This window comes from Nyctibius grandis, chromosome 16 (assembly GCF_013368605.1).
Source record: "Nyctibius grandis isolate bNycGra1 chromosome 16, bNycGra1.pri, whole genome shotgun sequence".
Lineage (NCBI taxonomy): Eukaryota > Metazoa > Chordata > Aves > Nyctibiiformes > Nyctibiidae > Nyctibius > Nyctibius grandis.
This window is the reverse complement of record NC_090673.1, coordinates 820,136-835,000: the sequence shown is the minus strand read 5'-3', so window position 1 is coordinate 835,000 and position 14,865 is coordinate 820,136. Positions and strand designations below refer to the sequence as shown.

Here is a 14,865-nt window from a genome sequence, read left to right as displayed (position 1 = left end):
CGCACCTCATCTCAGGAAAACCAAACATGATTCATGAAAAGTTTTATCTCATATAGTTATGGTTTTGGCATTTAAAATGTCTTTTTCAGCACAGCAAGGCATAATCCCTTTCTGAGATGCAAATACAGGAATTCCTATGGAAATATGAAAGCAGTAGAAAGATGAACACTGAGATCAGAGTATCCCATACTCTTCCTGAAATAATCTTTATGTAGCTGTAAAAATGGAGTATAGTACCTTTGACAAAAATATGCTTATTCTTCCCCCATAATGCACTATCGTTCCAGGGGAAGGGAAAAACCCAGAAAACCACAGGATTGGAAGGCACAATTTAAAATCTTATTCTTGTACTGTGTAAAGGTCCTTCCCATTAAAGAAGGTAGTGAAATTTTATCACAGCTATTGCTATTCATAAATCTTATATCTATTTTAATCCAATCTGGTTCTAGCCTCTGAGATGCTGCACCACAATTTGATTACTACAACCATACTTTTTAACTGCTGTCAGAAGAGACAGTGCCTTATATAAACATCTGCCAGAACACATGCCTGCTTTCTATAGCACCAGCTTTAAATCATACTATGGTGATGAATCTTTATCTGACGCTAATACTTTTTAACTTCATAAGGACAATTAAAATGAATTGTAGCTAAATGCACACATAACAAATCAATTTAATTCTTTGTTACATAGTAGCATACTTTGCAGATCTTCAAAACTTACTTTCAAGTATCATCTTATTCAGAGTTAAAGTGTAACAGAAGCACGGCATCATTGATAGAACATTCCAAATACAGGAACGCCAGAGAGCAGAGGGTTTTACAGAACAACGAAGTCCTTTGGGAAGTACCATCCCAACAGGACTGCTGTCTCATTTCAGCGAGTTCAAAGACTGCAACTAGCCACGAACAAAACCAGCTCCAGTTTCAATACAGTATCTCCTCTGTAAGGCAGGAACGCAGCCTGGTAAGGGCACCTATAATCAACAGCAACAAAAGACGCAGAACCGAGTACAGAAATGGGAGAAGTGAATGGAATGTGCCCTCACGCCAAAGTTAATCAAACCAGATCCACATTAATTTAATCTGCATAAGGCCAGAAAAATATTTTTTCATGCAAGTGAGATGCCTGGAATTGTGAGATAAAATTCAAGTCCCCAAACAAGAGATGACAGTGCAACACTGACATTCAGCCTCCTTATCTGCTACCCCAGGCTACAGTTTGGGCTAGAAGGCTGGCTACAGCATCTCTGCATTGTTTCTGCAAGGTACCGGAGCCACCACGTGCAGACTGCGAGCACGCACAGCCGTCCCCGCCGCACCTCCGCAAAGCGGATTCTCCAAGTGACCGTTCCCACGGCAGAATTCACAACAGTTTTCTGTCTGTGCTTCCAGTTACCTAAAATAAGCGCTCACCCACCATTACAGGTGCTCCCTTATTGTAAATGGCTTTTCTGTATGAAACAACAAAACACGTTCTGAAGTATTTTAAATTAAGCAACAGTCAAGCTTAATATATTTTAATCTCTGTATGGAAGCCCAAGGACTGCTGGGCTCGTGCGGCGCTTCTCTCTGCCCAGCAAAACCCCCTGGATCTGCAGGGGCAGAGGAACAGTCAAGTGCACTGATTAGGCATCCAAATCATTACAGCTTCGACACAGTAAAGAACAAACCAGGCATTCTTAATATAGGGGTGTTTTATTTAAGTACAGCTTAGCTATTAGCACGACTCATGTTAATCATGTATTATGAAAGAAAATTTGTTTCGGAAAGTGGTAATTTTTCAGTTAAGAACCTTCACCTTAACAAAGGCATTACTGGACTCGCCCTCTGTACAGCAGGGCACGTGATGCTGCACAGAGGAGAGGGATGAAACCTCCATCATGAGCAGTGCACGTCACAAATGCCAACAGATCCTCAGGATTACGGGAGATTTCTCTCCCAAGTTCTCCCGACTGGGTGAGAACTTTTACAACAGGGAGCTGCTGGACACCAAAGGCAAAGCACGATACCATGACGTGTTTCTGGCACTGATTTTAGGGGTATTAAGAACTGCAGTGCAGATTTCTGAACTGAGTTGAGCAAGAAGCAGCAGCCTGTGTTTCTAAAAACACATATTTCCATAAATGACAACCCTATAAACATCTTTATTTCAACTATTTTAGTAGAGTGCAGGTAGTACGTAAACCACTAAAATTGGCAGAATAAGCAAATGCTTTAAAAAAAAAAAAGACCTATGCAAACTTATTTAGGATTCAGATGAGGATCATTCTACTCAGCTTAGGGGCAAAACACTTAAATAAAAAAACGCATTTTTTCATACTGAGATTTTAATCCTGGATTAATTATTTCAGACATTTTCCATATTAATTACAGCAGTATCGCTTTTTTCTTAAGTTCTTTATCTACTTTCTTTGAGTAAAGCTATTTAATACTGGAGATTGTGGAAAACATTTGTTCACGATTATCCAGACATACAGTCAAACAAGACTGAAACAAGAGCAGCATGCAAAAATGTATTTAAGGACTATCATCCCAAAATGCTGCTAAAAGCTATTAACCAGTACGTGTTAATTGCCACAGCATTCATATTAATTTTCACTTCAGGCCCGACATTGTGGAATATTTCCCCTGATACATTTTAAACAAAGTTTAATTTAAGGAACTGCTTCTATCAACACTTATGAAAATTAACAGCCAAGCAATTAGCACTCATGAATTATCCCTTCCCCCATGCTTTCTACAGCATCATTTTTAAAACAGTTGCTACAAGAGAAATTGTTGGTTTTTAACCCGTCACCAAAATCAGCCCCAAGAAACCCTCTAACACTATGCAGAGGTAGCATTCCTCGCGACAGGATTTTTAGCATCTATCCAGCCAAAAATCATGTTGACCTGTTTTTATCTAAATTCTCGCCAGTAGTCAAGAAAACCCACAAAACCCCTAGAAGGTCAGAAAAGTGAGACTTCCTTAAATCTTCATTTTCAACTAGTAGTCATGAGAATAGAAATAAAAATTTCTTTAGAAAACTCTAGTCTGCACACAGGAAAGGTTTTGGGCCCTGGAACTCAAGTTCATTCTAGAGCTGAATGATCCCTGCCTTACATTTTGATTGTGGTTTTCCAACTTCCTTCTTTGACTGTTTTGCACATCTTTAGCATCTCTTTTTTGACTGTCCTGTAACACTTCTGTGTTTGCTAACATTCTTCTGGGGATGTCGGAGCAGACGTTTGGTGGCAGGTGTGTCAAAAATTGAACCGACAAGACATTTCTTAAAGGTAGCAGAGACTTGGAAGAAAAAAGGACGTGGACTGGCTTCAAAGATGATTTCAAGGGGAACTGCAAACAGAGGCCTCAGCAGGAGTTACTCATTCAGTACACGGTTCCTACAAAGCTGAACATTGATTCTAGCGTGATTTTCCCGTATTCCAGCAACTAAATACATCTCTGTAACATTTTTCTTACTAGTGGGAATGGTCATGCAGTTGAATAGCTCTGACACTAATACTGTACTAAATCAGTATCCTTTAAGATTAATATCTCAGAGAAAACTCATCGCCATGCTTTCCAGCAACTCATGCAAGTTACGCTTGTGATTTGAGAAGGAATATTCTGAATTTCAATAGAATGAAAAGATAACAGATACTTTTAAAGCCATTAATGAAAGCAGGCAGGTAACGTACAGGTAAACTGAATCCTGTGAATCTCACAGTTGTGTCACTGAAATGAGCCATTACGACACTCTTGTGTTTCCTTCGTGGCACCTGGCTATGGCTTTCACATCTGTCTTATGCTCAGTCGATTTTCCCAACCTTATCAACAGCTGGCAAGTTGGAACAATAAGCCATCAAAATTTGATTTTTCAAATTCTGTAAACAGAAATATACCTGAAGTTATCTATAAAATGGATGATAATTTAATTTGCATGCAAAGGAAATCAATTTGGCCTCTGATTTCTTGAGTCTTCAAGTAATTTTCTATACAAATGACAACTGAAGTAATTATAAATAACTAAAGGCTTCTTTTCATACAATACTCTTAGCAAGAGTTTTCAAGGTTTATTAAGCAAGATGTACAATCCACATAATATACAAACTGTGCAAACAGATGCAGGGGTTAGGCTTACTTTAACTATTTTACGGAAAAAGTTGAAGATACAGCCAGGAGTAGCTATTGTGTGCGTGTCTTTAGTTACGAGCTGAAGTTCCACAATGTCCACGAAAGCCACAGGTCTGTCCCATGTACCTGTGGGGCAAGAATCACCTGAGTTCTTGAGCTGATTAGAATGCTTCCATTGTAGCTGCATTTCACAAGCCATATTCTCTACTATTTTGATAATTAATGAACTGATCAGAACAAGAAGAAATTAGAGTGCTTTAAAATTTTATTATTTCATAAAATTGCAGAAGTGGTTATGAAAAAGACACTAAATCTGGCAGAAAACACCTGCAAGACGTAAGCATTCTAATAAGTGCGCTTGGTTGATATTAGAGCATGCAATGTTTTCGTATTTTTAACTGATTAGTTTAAAACAATACACCAAATGGAGGGAGGGGGCAGGAAGGACCCTGCAGAGAATGGTTTTATTTGATTTCAGTCAGTTAGGGAGCTGAATTAGTGGTAAGTTAAAACCATTCAGAAAGCAGTTGAGCACACACACGAACAAAGAGCGTCAATACGGCACGTAAAGAGCTTTCCTCGTGCTTTGCCAGTGAACCACAAAACGTGTGTTATTGAGCAAGCTGAAATCTGTGTTACAAAACTCATATATATAAACCAAAGGCCTAGTTATAATCTTAAAGATTTCAGAGCCACTGTGATCCCTTGAGTAAATACATAATTAAGTAGGGTTTTTTTAAGACATCTTTAATTAGGCCCCTAGCCCCTCCTCATCCCCCCCTGCCTCTCCCCAATTATGTACCATTTCCCCAAGAGACATGTGGCTCTGTTAATTATGTAAATAAGTCATGCACTATTCCCTGAAAGAATTGTATTTCTATGAAAAATACTGCTCTTCTATTATCAATAAATACGAGACCTGCAATATTTCATTAAGGATAATTTTAAAAAGCTAGATGGTTTTCAATTTTACATTACTGTCTGAAAATACAAGAAAACTGAAGTAAGTAAAATAACTCACTACTGAACTATAACATTTTTTCTATATCTCAGATGGTCAAGTAGGTATTTAAAAAACAGACAATACATATTGAAGTACAGAAAAATTTTATAAGCATACTATTGACGAACTTAGAGTAATACAAACAATACTGTTAGAATTAATACAGTGAGATTACACTCTAACAAAATGCCAATTTCGTTATTTTGGAGAGCTAAAAAGTAGTCTGATTTCTAGATCACAATCGAGTTGATTCGTATCATACCCTGCAAATCACAATTGTGTAACACTGCGGTATTTCATTAATATCTCAAACTATTATGTATAGCACAATTCCCTTCAAATGGACAAAACACCTGCTAAATGCATCAGACTTCTAAATATGAAAATTAAGATGTTCATTACAGTCAACTACAATTCTTATTAATATAGTAAAAAGCAGTTTGGATTACCAAAGTGGGAAGGAAACACGCTTAAGTTTCTCAAGTTTCTGAGAAAAATTCTATCAGGTAGCCCAAATCATGCTCAAGTATTAAAGCAACAAGACTGGGACACCATGGAGTTACAATAAATTTATCTTAATAAAGTATTTATTTTATTTTTACTTCCTCTGTGCATGACTGTAGGAAGTACACTTAAATGTTTGCCAAACTGAAATTTCATGACAGAAGAACAGTAAGCTTCGAGGTTAGGAAAAAAGGCATCTTAGGGCTGTCAGCACCGAAGTGCCGCTATCATTTATTACTGAGGCCAGAAATTTTGAAAAACTGAGTTGGCACTAATTCCTACATACTAGTGAGTATAAAATAACAATAAAGGAAGCTTTTCCTACCTGGACTTCATAATTTAAAAGTTATAATTTCATAAATATTCTAAATACCTCTAGATATGCTAGTGGAATTACATATCTGACTTTCCACTTTAAGAACACTTAACAGAATATGAAATTCTTCCATCACAACGGTAATGAAGCTCAAATTTCATACTCCCACAGGAGACTCCACAAACAAATCCAGCAGAAAACAGATCTGTGCAGTATTTATAATTGTTTTGGAACAATATGACACTGATCCATCACACCAACGTTTATATTTCAGTTCCTAGAGTTTATGACAGAGAAAAATATTTGACAATTCAGAGTAACTAAACTGCACCCAAGGAAAGACAGTTATCCACAGCTCTGAGTAGTAACAAATGCAAGCTCTTGAAACAAACGTCAAGGAGTGAATTTGACCTACCAGGTTGTAGTGAACCTCCTCTGTGTATTACATACACGAGCACTTGCACAGAACTACGTTGTTTAGTCCTTTTTTTGCCCCAGGTATTGACCTATTGATGCTTCAGTTTTCCACCCTCCAAACAGACAGTGGCTCTTCCCGCTCTCACTGGAGCACTTTGAGGATAAAACCAGCACAAATCATGGAATATTCAGCAAGTGCTGCGGTGTGGCTAGACATAATAGATTTTTTTTAAATGCCAAATAACCAATCATTTCTACAAAGGGTCTCACCATCAACTCTGTAGAGAGATGTCCTAGGACTCTGCCACACTAAATGTTTACTAACTAACCTGCTGGAGAAGAAAACAGCACGGTAAGGTATGCCTAACGGTAAGGCATAATTCTGTAATGAAAACAGGAGAAACGGTTCTACCAAACCTGGAACCATTATATTTAAGACTCAGAAAAGCATGTTTCTAGATAACCACTTTAAAATAACTGATGGCCTACTACAAAGTCTAATTAAAGCTTGAACAAGTAAATGCACATGAGAACTGCCTGAGGCCTATCATCTTCAGGTCAGGGACCACCTGGATATGAGAGAAAAACATCTGGTCCACTTACCTTGCCGTCAAATTTTGAGTACTCATTGAAGGGGTTGTTCAGCTGCAGCGGACACTGTTCAAGTCGCACAGACAGTATCGACTGCTTCCCAGAACACGGAGATTTCACTCTGAAATTCTTTTTTTCAAATAGCGAGCTCAGCTCCTCTGCTGTAGATCAGAAAAGAGATTAGACTAGTTGTACTAGGAGATGTACAGAGGCTACTTTTTACCACAGAAAGAGAATATTATAGGAGGGAGAACAAAATCAAATACATAAAACAACGAATGCTTTAGCGGGGCAGAATCTACCACCACTCTTTCATAGCCCAAGGATAGGAACCATAAGAAGTTTGAATGATGCTACTGTTTAGGCTGAGGAAAAGATGAATTTTTCCTCATGCAGAGAAGGGAACTGATCACCACAGGATCCACTGGAGTAAAGACAAGAATCAAGATTCAAAGAGAGAATTATGCATTCCTGGTCTTTCTGCTTCTTTTTCTAAATGAACAGAAAACGCTATGCAAAAGAACTGCTGACACCTCTGCAATATGCCATGCAAAAGCATTTCAGACGGGGCTTGTAACCCATGATATTACGCTGTATTACAGGACAATATTATACTACCCCATTACTATACTATAACGTTGCTATGCTGTAAGCAGTAGGCTTGGGACTACATCTGATCCAAAAGAATAATTTCTTTGGATTTTACTTCTCATGGTAGACTGGATATGGTCTCCTCTCAAAAAAATGTCAGACTTGAAAACACCATTCCAGATAAACAGCCTAGACAATTAAAAAAAAAAAAAAAAAAAGCTTTCTAAAAACAAAGGTGACAAGAGTTAGTGAGTTCTTTGCGTGGTCTGTGAAAGTTCATAGAAGCCTCCAACAAGCAGTTGAATTTCCAGCAACAGCTTAACTCAAAATTTACAGCCATACTTAAAAAAAAAACCTAAAAATTAGGGCTTCTTGTCTTATAAGGACACCACAGAATCAGGACAGAGCCTGGGGTGTTTTAGCATATTAGTACCAATGGGTCTCATCTGCAAGAAACTGTGACTGAATCTGGACAAGTTTTTTTTCCACATCTGCTCTAGGAACCAAGTACCCCCAAACTCCATCAATCACTACCTGCGAACCAGCCCCAGCTCGCCTAGACCAACTCTGCTCTGCGTGCCTACGTTTGGAATCTCTCACATCTCAAAGATTTACGTGTTGCTCCTCCAGCGAAATGAAACCGCTCCTAAGGCAGAATGACTTGGGACTTGATCTGCAGGGAGACGCTTAATTTCTTAAAATACAAAACTAAGACTTGTCAAATTTAACTGGGCAAAAGCTCAGTTTGTTTTTCTCAGCAGATTGCCTGAAAATTCAGACAGTTGGCAAAAGTACTAAATACTGGCACTAAGAGATACCCAACAGTCTTGTGAGAGGCTGCGATTGACCAAAAAAAGCTTGATTAAATCCTTTTTAAATGTGGTATCTTAAACTCCATTAGGTATTCTGGTTTTTGTAACAAGCTTATCTCTGTTCAGAAAAAAAAAAAAAATCTCAATTACAATTATGCTAAAGTATTACCCTTAACTGGTATTTCTTGGGCATTTGGAAAGTACTCTGTACCTTGGAAACCCATATAATGGTTTTATTGGTTCAAGTGAAAAAGTCAGTCTTTTATCTTCCAGTTTTGTCTCTAGGGAAATGTCAAGATGATTTGTTTATTGTTTCCTTTGTCGGGATGTGCAAGAAGAGGAACTCAAGAATTCTTCTGAATTCATTAGTGTGACATCTGTTTTGCTTTGAGTTTTGTATGGCTTTTATTCAAGTCAAATATCTCACATGACTGAAGAGTTTAAATAACAGTACATTGTACAAGATTGTACATTCAGCTGGCTGAGATACAGTTTTCCTTCCCCAGAAAACTTCATAACTTCAAAAAATTCAACCCATTTACGAAGAGGAACCAAAACCTTCTAAAGATCTGTGTAAAAAGCTAGAAGATAGATGAGGTTTCTGAAAAACTACAATCTTCCACTGAGCATTTTGTCAAATAATTCCTAATAGACATGGGCTGTGAGAGTTTCAATTAAAAAAAAAGGAAAAAAAAAATTAAAATTCTCAAATTTAAGGGAAAAAAACAGCTCACATTTTACATTAAACTAGCTTTAATTGCATAATTTTTAATTCTTAATTAAAACGAAGTTTTGCCATTAGTCTATACTATATGTATTTTTCAGCTGTTGTGGTTTTGTTAGCTATATGAGCTACTCTACATGGGCTGAATGCAAGGCTTTTGAAAGATTCCCTCAATATACTCTTAATTTACATTTTATATGCTCTGAAATGAATGAATGTAAGATGTAAATACAATGCCTTATTTCTTGCTTTCATCTAAAAGTACCTAGTATTTTTTAAAAAAGGAGCAGCCTTCTGTATGCGTCCCCATATTTGGTTTACAGGACCCACACTCTGCTTTGCTAACACAATTTGATCTCTACACTGCATGAAGCTGAAACGTTCTTTTCATTGTACTGAAAAAGAACTGATGCACAGAAAGGTGATGTGAACCGATGGCACGGCAGAACAGAACAGAACACCCAGACCTCCACTATGTTACACTTCCAGTCAGTCAACTACCCCTGAAGCATCTTTATATTTGCTAATCCCCAAAGCAACTCCAAATACAGGGAGATTTTCTTTTTCGAGTCCATGCACTACTACCACCTTATCTTGCAAACTCGCTCCTGACAAAGCAAACAGCTTGTCTCATGACAGCGGGCAAACAGATGACGAGTAGAAAATATTCTTCTTTTTTTCTCATTACCACACACAAAATTACTCATCTCTCACTTCCCTTTACCCTGGCTAACGTACTTTTACTTCTGTACATAGTAATTAAAAGTGGGAATCGCAAAAATCACTCAGTTGCCAGATGCCTCCAATTCTGAGGACACACCCAACTGCAGGACAGCAGAAACGCTGACGAGAGTTTCTCTCTACGGTACGGGATCTCTCTGACGAGTGACCTCTGGAGGTGGTGTCATCAGACTCTAACACAGGACAGAACAGCAACTTTCCAGCACCCTTTTAGCCTGCCTGGTGTCAGCCATAGGCTCGACTTTGTCTAAAGCTCAGATAAACACGGTCAGAAGAGGGCAGCCAAATTCCCCCATCTGAGAAGAGCTGTTCCTGTCGTTATTGCTTTCACACCTATTTTCTAATAATGCTAAACTCAAGGAACAGAACAGACAGAGCCTCATCCACACACATGACAAAGACGTAGATACAGGGGATACCCTTTAGGGCTCCTCTTTTTCCTGGCCTCTTCCTACTGTGCTGTTCTTTATGCAAGTGAGAAACACGTAGAACCTCAGTGAGTAAGCAGAGAAGGAAAATCAGCTCTGCCAGTAAAGAGAGATACCGAGTGTCTGGAGTTTTTATGTAACTTACTTATTTTTTATTTAAATGTGTTCTGCAGCAGGGAGGGACTCATCTATTTGACTGCAACCTCAGCACATTCTTGCAGAGGGGGACACCTCCACGACTGCTGTTGACAGACTGTGTCTATCTTCAGGTCAGCACGTAAAAGGATCTAAATGTCCTGGTGGAGCCCACGGGATAAAAAACCACAAACAGCACAGACCGAGCAGGAAACGGGAGCCTGAGTGCAGCTCAGTGTAAAGAAACACCAAGCAGTATATAGCCGGGGACAAAGAAGAAAGAGAACTGCATCATCATTGGTCAAATGCTATAAACTACAGAGCAAAGAGAGTTGGAGGTTATGGTAGATTGAACTTTAAAACCTACAACTCTGCTTATAGAAGCAGAAAGGCAAAAACATCTTAGAAGGCATTAACAGAGGTATCAAACAGAGCTGAACACTGTACTAAGGATTAGTGCAACCACGTTGCTCATGTGAGCAGCTTTGTTCACTCCTCTAAAAAAAGGATATTATAGAGCTGGAGAAGGTTCTGCAAATGACAGCCAGGAAGATACAAGGATTTAGGCAAAAAAAGGAGATTACAGAGCAACCTCATTAAGATACACACAAATTTTGAAAGAAGTAGGCATGACAAAGGTTTGAATGTGTGTCAAATACAACAGGAACAGACACCAGCTTGAGCTATAAAATGAGAGAATTGAGACAGATTTTTCATTTCATATATTACAATTTAAACTACGTAGAACATTCAGTCAGAAATCCTTAATTATATAATTAAAAAAGTATATTTTTTGAGAAATCAGTGATACTAGTTTTTCCAAGGAAAGGCTAGATAAGCTAAGGCAGCATTTATTCTGCTTTCATTTCAGTAGACCATATATACCATTGTTTCTTAAGATTTTCCCCTTATCTAGAAAAGTAACCACAGATATATTCTATGGAAGTAACCTCTACAAAATTTTTCATCACACCCTGTACACCAAATGCCACTGGAAATAGGCAGAAAGCCGTAACTTACATGGAGATAATGATCCTGCATTTTGAATGCAGACACTTGCCAGTCACCTACCCACAGAGCAAAGACGTGTCCTGTGCCTCACGTACCTCGCAACAACACTAAGAGCTTTGCTATCTCCAGTTCTTGCCTATTGAGGCAACAGAAGCCTTAGAAGGTGATGATGCTCCAACATGACAGAATACACCAACACTGTATTAATACCTTATATTGCAAAAAATAAAGCAGCCACTCGAATTAGTGCAGACCAACAAACGAGGTTTTAAACATTTTGTCTTTACTTTGCCTTTATTAATAACCTGGAACGCCCTAGTCATAGCTGCGAGCGAACGAGACGCCTGTGGCACACCGCCCCCCAGGCAACAAACTCTGGGAAACACGTAACGGGGGAACGGAAGGCAAACACAATAATTAGTATTTCCTCGATGCTTCGAAAGCTTCAGTGAAAATTACAAACTGAAAATGATGTAACCATCAAAAGCAGAAATAGAAACAGTAGGAAGATAGATGATCTTTTCTTTTTACCTGAGTAAGATGTATTTCTGTCTTTCCACTGAACGTTTTTGCATTTTATTTGATTTTGTCTCTCCTTCCGCAGACGTTCTAGTCTCTGAGCTTGAAAAGAAATATTATAACTATAAGTTTGTCAATGAAAGTTTACTATAAACAAAGACATAATTAACTACCGTTATATGAATAAAGATGTTTTATACTGCATATGTAGGGGAAAAAGTCATAAAATTTTAAAGGTGGCACCCCTGAAAAGCAAATACCAACAAAAACATGAAAATGTTCTTGATTTATAATTGAAATTAGAGGATATAAAACATTAATAGAGATCATAAAGATAGTATTAACATGGAAGAGAATAATAAAATGTGAAAACTTCTGTGATTAATATGACATTTCATTATATAAATCATTAATAACGGTCTTAAAGGAATTTTAATGCACAAATGAACTGAAGTGAATATTACATTACAGGAATAAAATTACTGTTATGAATTACTCTACCCGTTTCAAAAATTAAAGATAAATGAACTCAGACTAGACTATTAAAGTTTTAAATATAAAATCCTTTATCTAAAAATCATGAAAATTATAAAATGTCAAAGCTATATAAATTAGCATAGCTTTTTCTTCAGTGTGCTGAAACAGTTTATAGGTAGTAAAATAAATGATTTGTATCTTCACAACATTAGTCAAATCCTAAAATGAATATAATATTTCTTTACATATATTTTGACTCTATCTTCAAAATACAGTTTGAAGAAAGCCTCAAATAGTTTTAATATCACAGAATTTACAGGCCAGGGTACCAGGTTAGTACTTAAATGATCTCTTTGTTAACAGTAAGATCTCTCTCAGGAAAAGGTCAGCTAAACCTGGGAGCAGCTACCCCAGACAACGACCACAAGAAATAGCTGATGTTATGAAGCATCCACTCAAAACAAGAAAGCAGATTAGACTGGAAAGCAGGACTAATAATGTTGATCACTGAAGGAAACAATTTGCTGGATATATTCGCAATTTTGATGTATTGAGATCATTCATTAACTAAAATGAGTTTGTAGAAGAGATTCTAAAATGCTAAATTACTCTGACAATTTTTAGATACAATTTGAGTTCCCTGAGCCATTTCACCAATTAAAAAAAGGTTAATAAATATTTTCTATCCCTCCTATTATTATTCTTTTACATGGAGTCTTTGAACTCAATTGTGGACACAGAAGTGAATTTTTTTGCCCCCATAAAAACTCTCAACCTGGGAACTGATGAAAACAAAATACTTTGAGGTTTAACAGCTGTAACAAGCAGTTTAAGATACAAATCCAAACAGGGACTTTGATGCCTATTTCCCATTTAAGTCAACATGAGGTTAGTGCCTAAATACCTCTATGTATCTTACTCTTAATGGAATAAGAGATGTATCCCTGCTTATAAGTTTAAATATTGGGTAAAACACTATTGTTGCACACATATTTTATTCTGAAAGAAAAAACTTTTTTTTTCAATTACTGTCCAGACTGTAGCTCAAAATTACCTTCCAAAACCCTTTCTTCCCAAATGGGCCACCATAAAATATCTGTTAGATTCATATGTAAACAATGGATAAAGGAAAAAATTTAGACTAGAAATAATAATGCATGTTTTTATCCTATTTGATATTTTCACCCCTTGTCAAAACAAACGTACTAAAGCGCAGTCACCATCTTCACTAGCTCCACCCTGCTGTTTAGATCTATCTACAGTTGATCACAAATGATCATTTACTGTGGGATTGTATTACAGCAACTCCAAATTAGATGGAATTATCAGTACCTATTAGAAGTCTGAATTATTTAAGGTTCATTCCCACAAGAAGCATGTTAGTTTGAAAGCTTTCTGTGTGAAAAATGTCACTGACCAAACGTAGTTCTTGTTTCATTAACTATCAGCAACTAGACAAGCCTTTGTTCTTTGCTCTTGCTAAACCTACCCAGGTAGTTATGGATTAAGTACAAAGGCAATGTCCTTACATTTGCCAGTTTTAGAAGCAAAAATTGCAGATTTCACGGTGAATGAGTTTTTGTACTTATGAGATGTATGAACACTTTGTTCTATGAATGTATGTATCTGTTTTCTTCCATCAAGAACTTAGATAAGTACTTGTGTAATGCAAAAAGCATTTATATTAAAGATTAATTTTCTATTTAATTTATTCCTCTCCCTGTATTTTTGAAAAGGGTTCAGTACTGATGAACTTGCATTCTTTGCAGGCTTTTTTCCACCTCGCTCTGTTTCAAACCATAGCCCGATTGCCTTGGTAATTGTATTAGGTTCCTGGTGGTACCAGCACACACCATGGAACATAAAAGACATGCCAGATGAAAAGAGGCAAAAAACTGGCCCCCCAATTTGCTGAGTGTCCTAATCACTATTTTAGAATATGACACCAATTGGAAACTGAAATGGTTTCAATCCATAATTTAAATGGAGAATATTCTATCAGTCTGCTCCCTTGGTGAAATAATCCTTCAGAATTATTTTCTGGAGCAATTCTACAGAACGTTAAACTCTGCCTCTCCTTCCTCATAAACTATACCATCAGCTGAACTAAACAAGACCTCAAGGACAACACTAGGCAGTCTGGCACACCAAACTTTTCACCGTGCCTTACGGTCAGCTGCAGCTATATATTCAGCTTGTTTCCAAATCTAACCCTCCATTAGAACAGATCAGTGCCCTGTCTTTCCTGTAACTTTCGACAGCTTCTTATTTCTAAAAGGTATTTCAAGATATCCAATGCCATACAACATCTTACTTGTTAGGTAGAGCACAGATGTTTTTTCTGAGCTCTAGGTGGTGTTATAATACCTTCAGAAATCATTTGAAAAAAATACATACTGTAACAGTATTGACCACCCCTGCACCAATCTTTTCATATATATATTTTACATTGCAGAACCTCTGTTCATAGCATTCC

The 14,865-nt window shown here is 37.3% G+C and overlaps 1 protein-coding gene across 2 annotated transcripts in view; it reads right to left on the bottom strand.

Moving 5' to 3' along the window:
- MAPKAP1 (MAPK associated protein 1) overlaps positions 1-14,865 on the bottom strand; it is a 98,142-nt gene that overhangs the window by 71,135 nt on the left and 12,142 nt on the right. For both annotated transcript variants that reach the window (XM_068414112.1, XM_068414113.1), the window contains exons 3-4: positions 11,925-12,014; positions 6,964-7,112 (exon numbers count right to left, since the gene is read on the bottom strand). In XM_068414112.1, the coding sequence (XP_068270213.1) occupies positions 6,964-7,112; positions 11,925-12,014 (239 nt within the window). The remainder of the gene's footprint in view (positions 1-6,963; positions 7,113-11,924; positions 12,015-14,865) is intronic.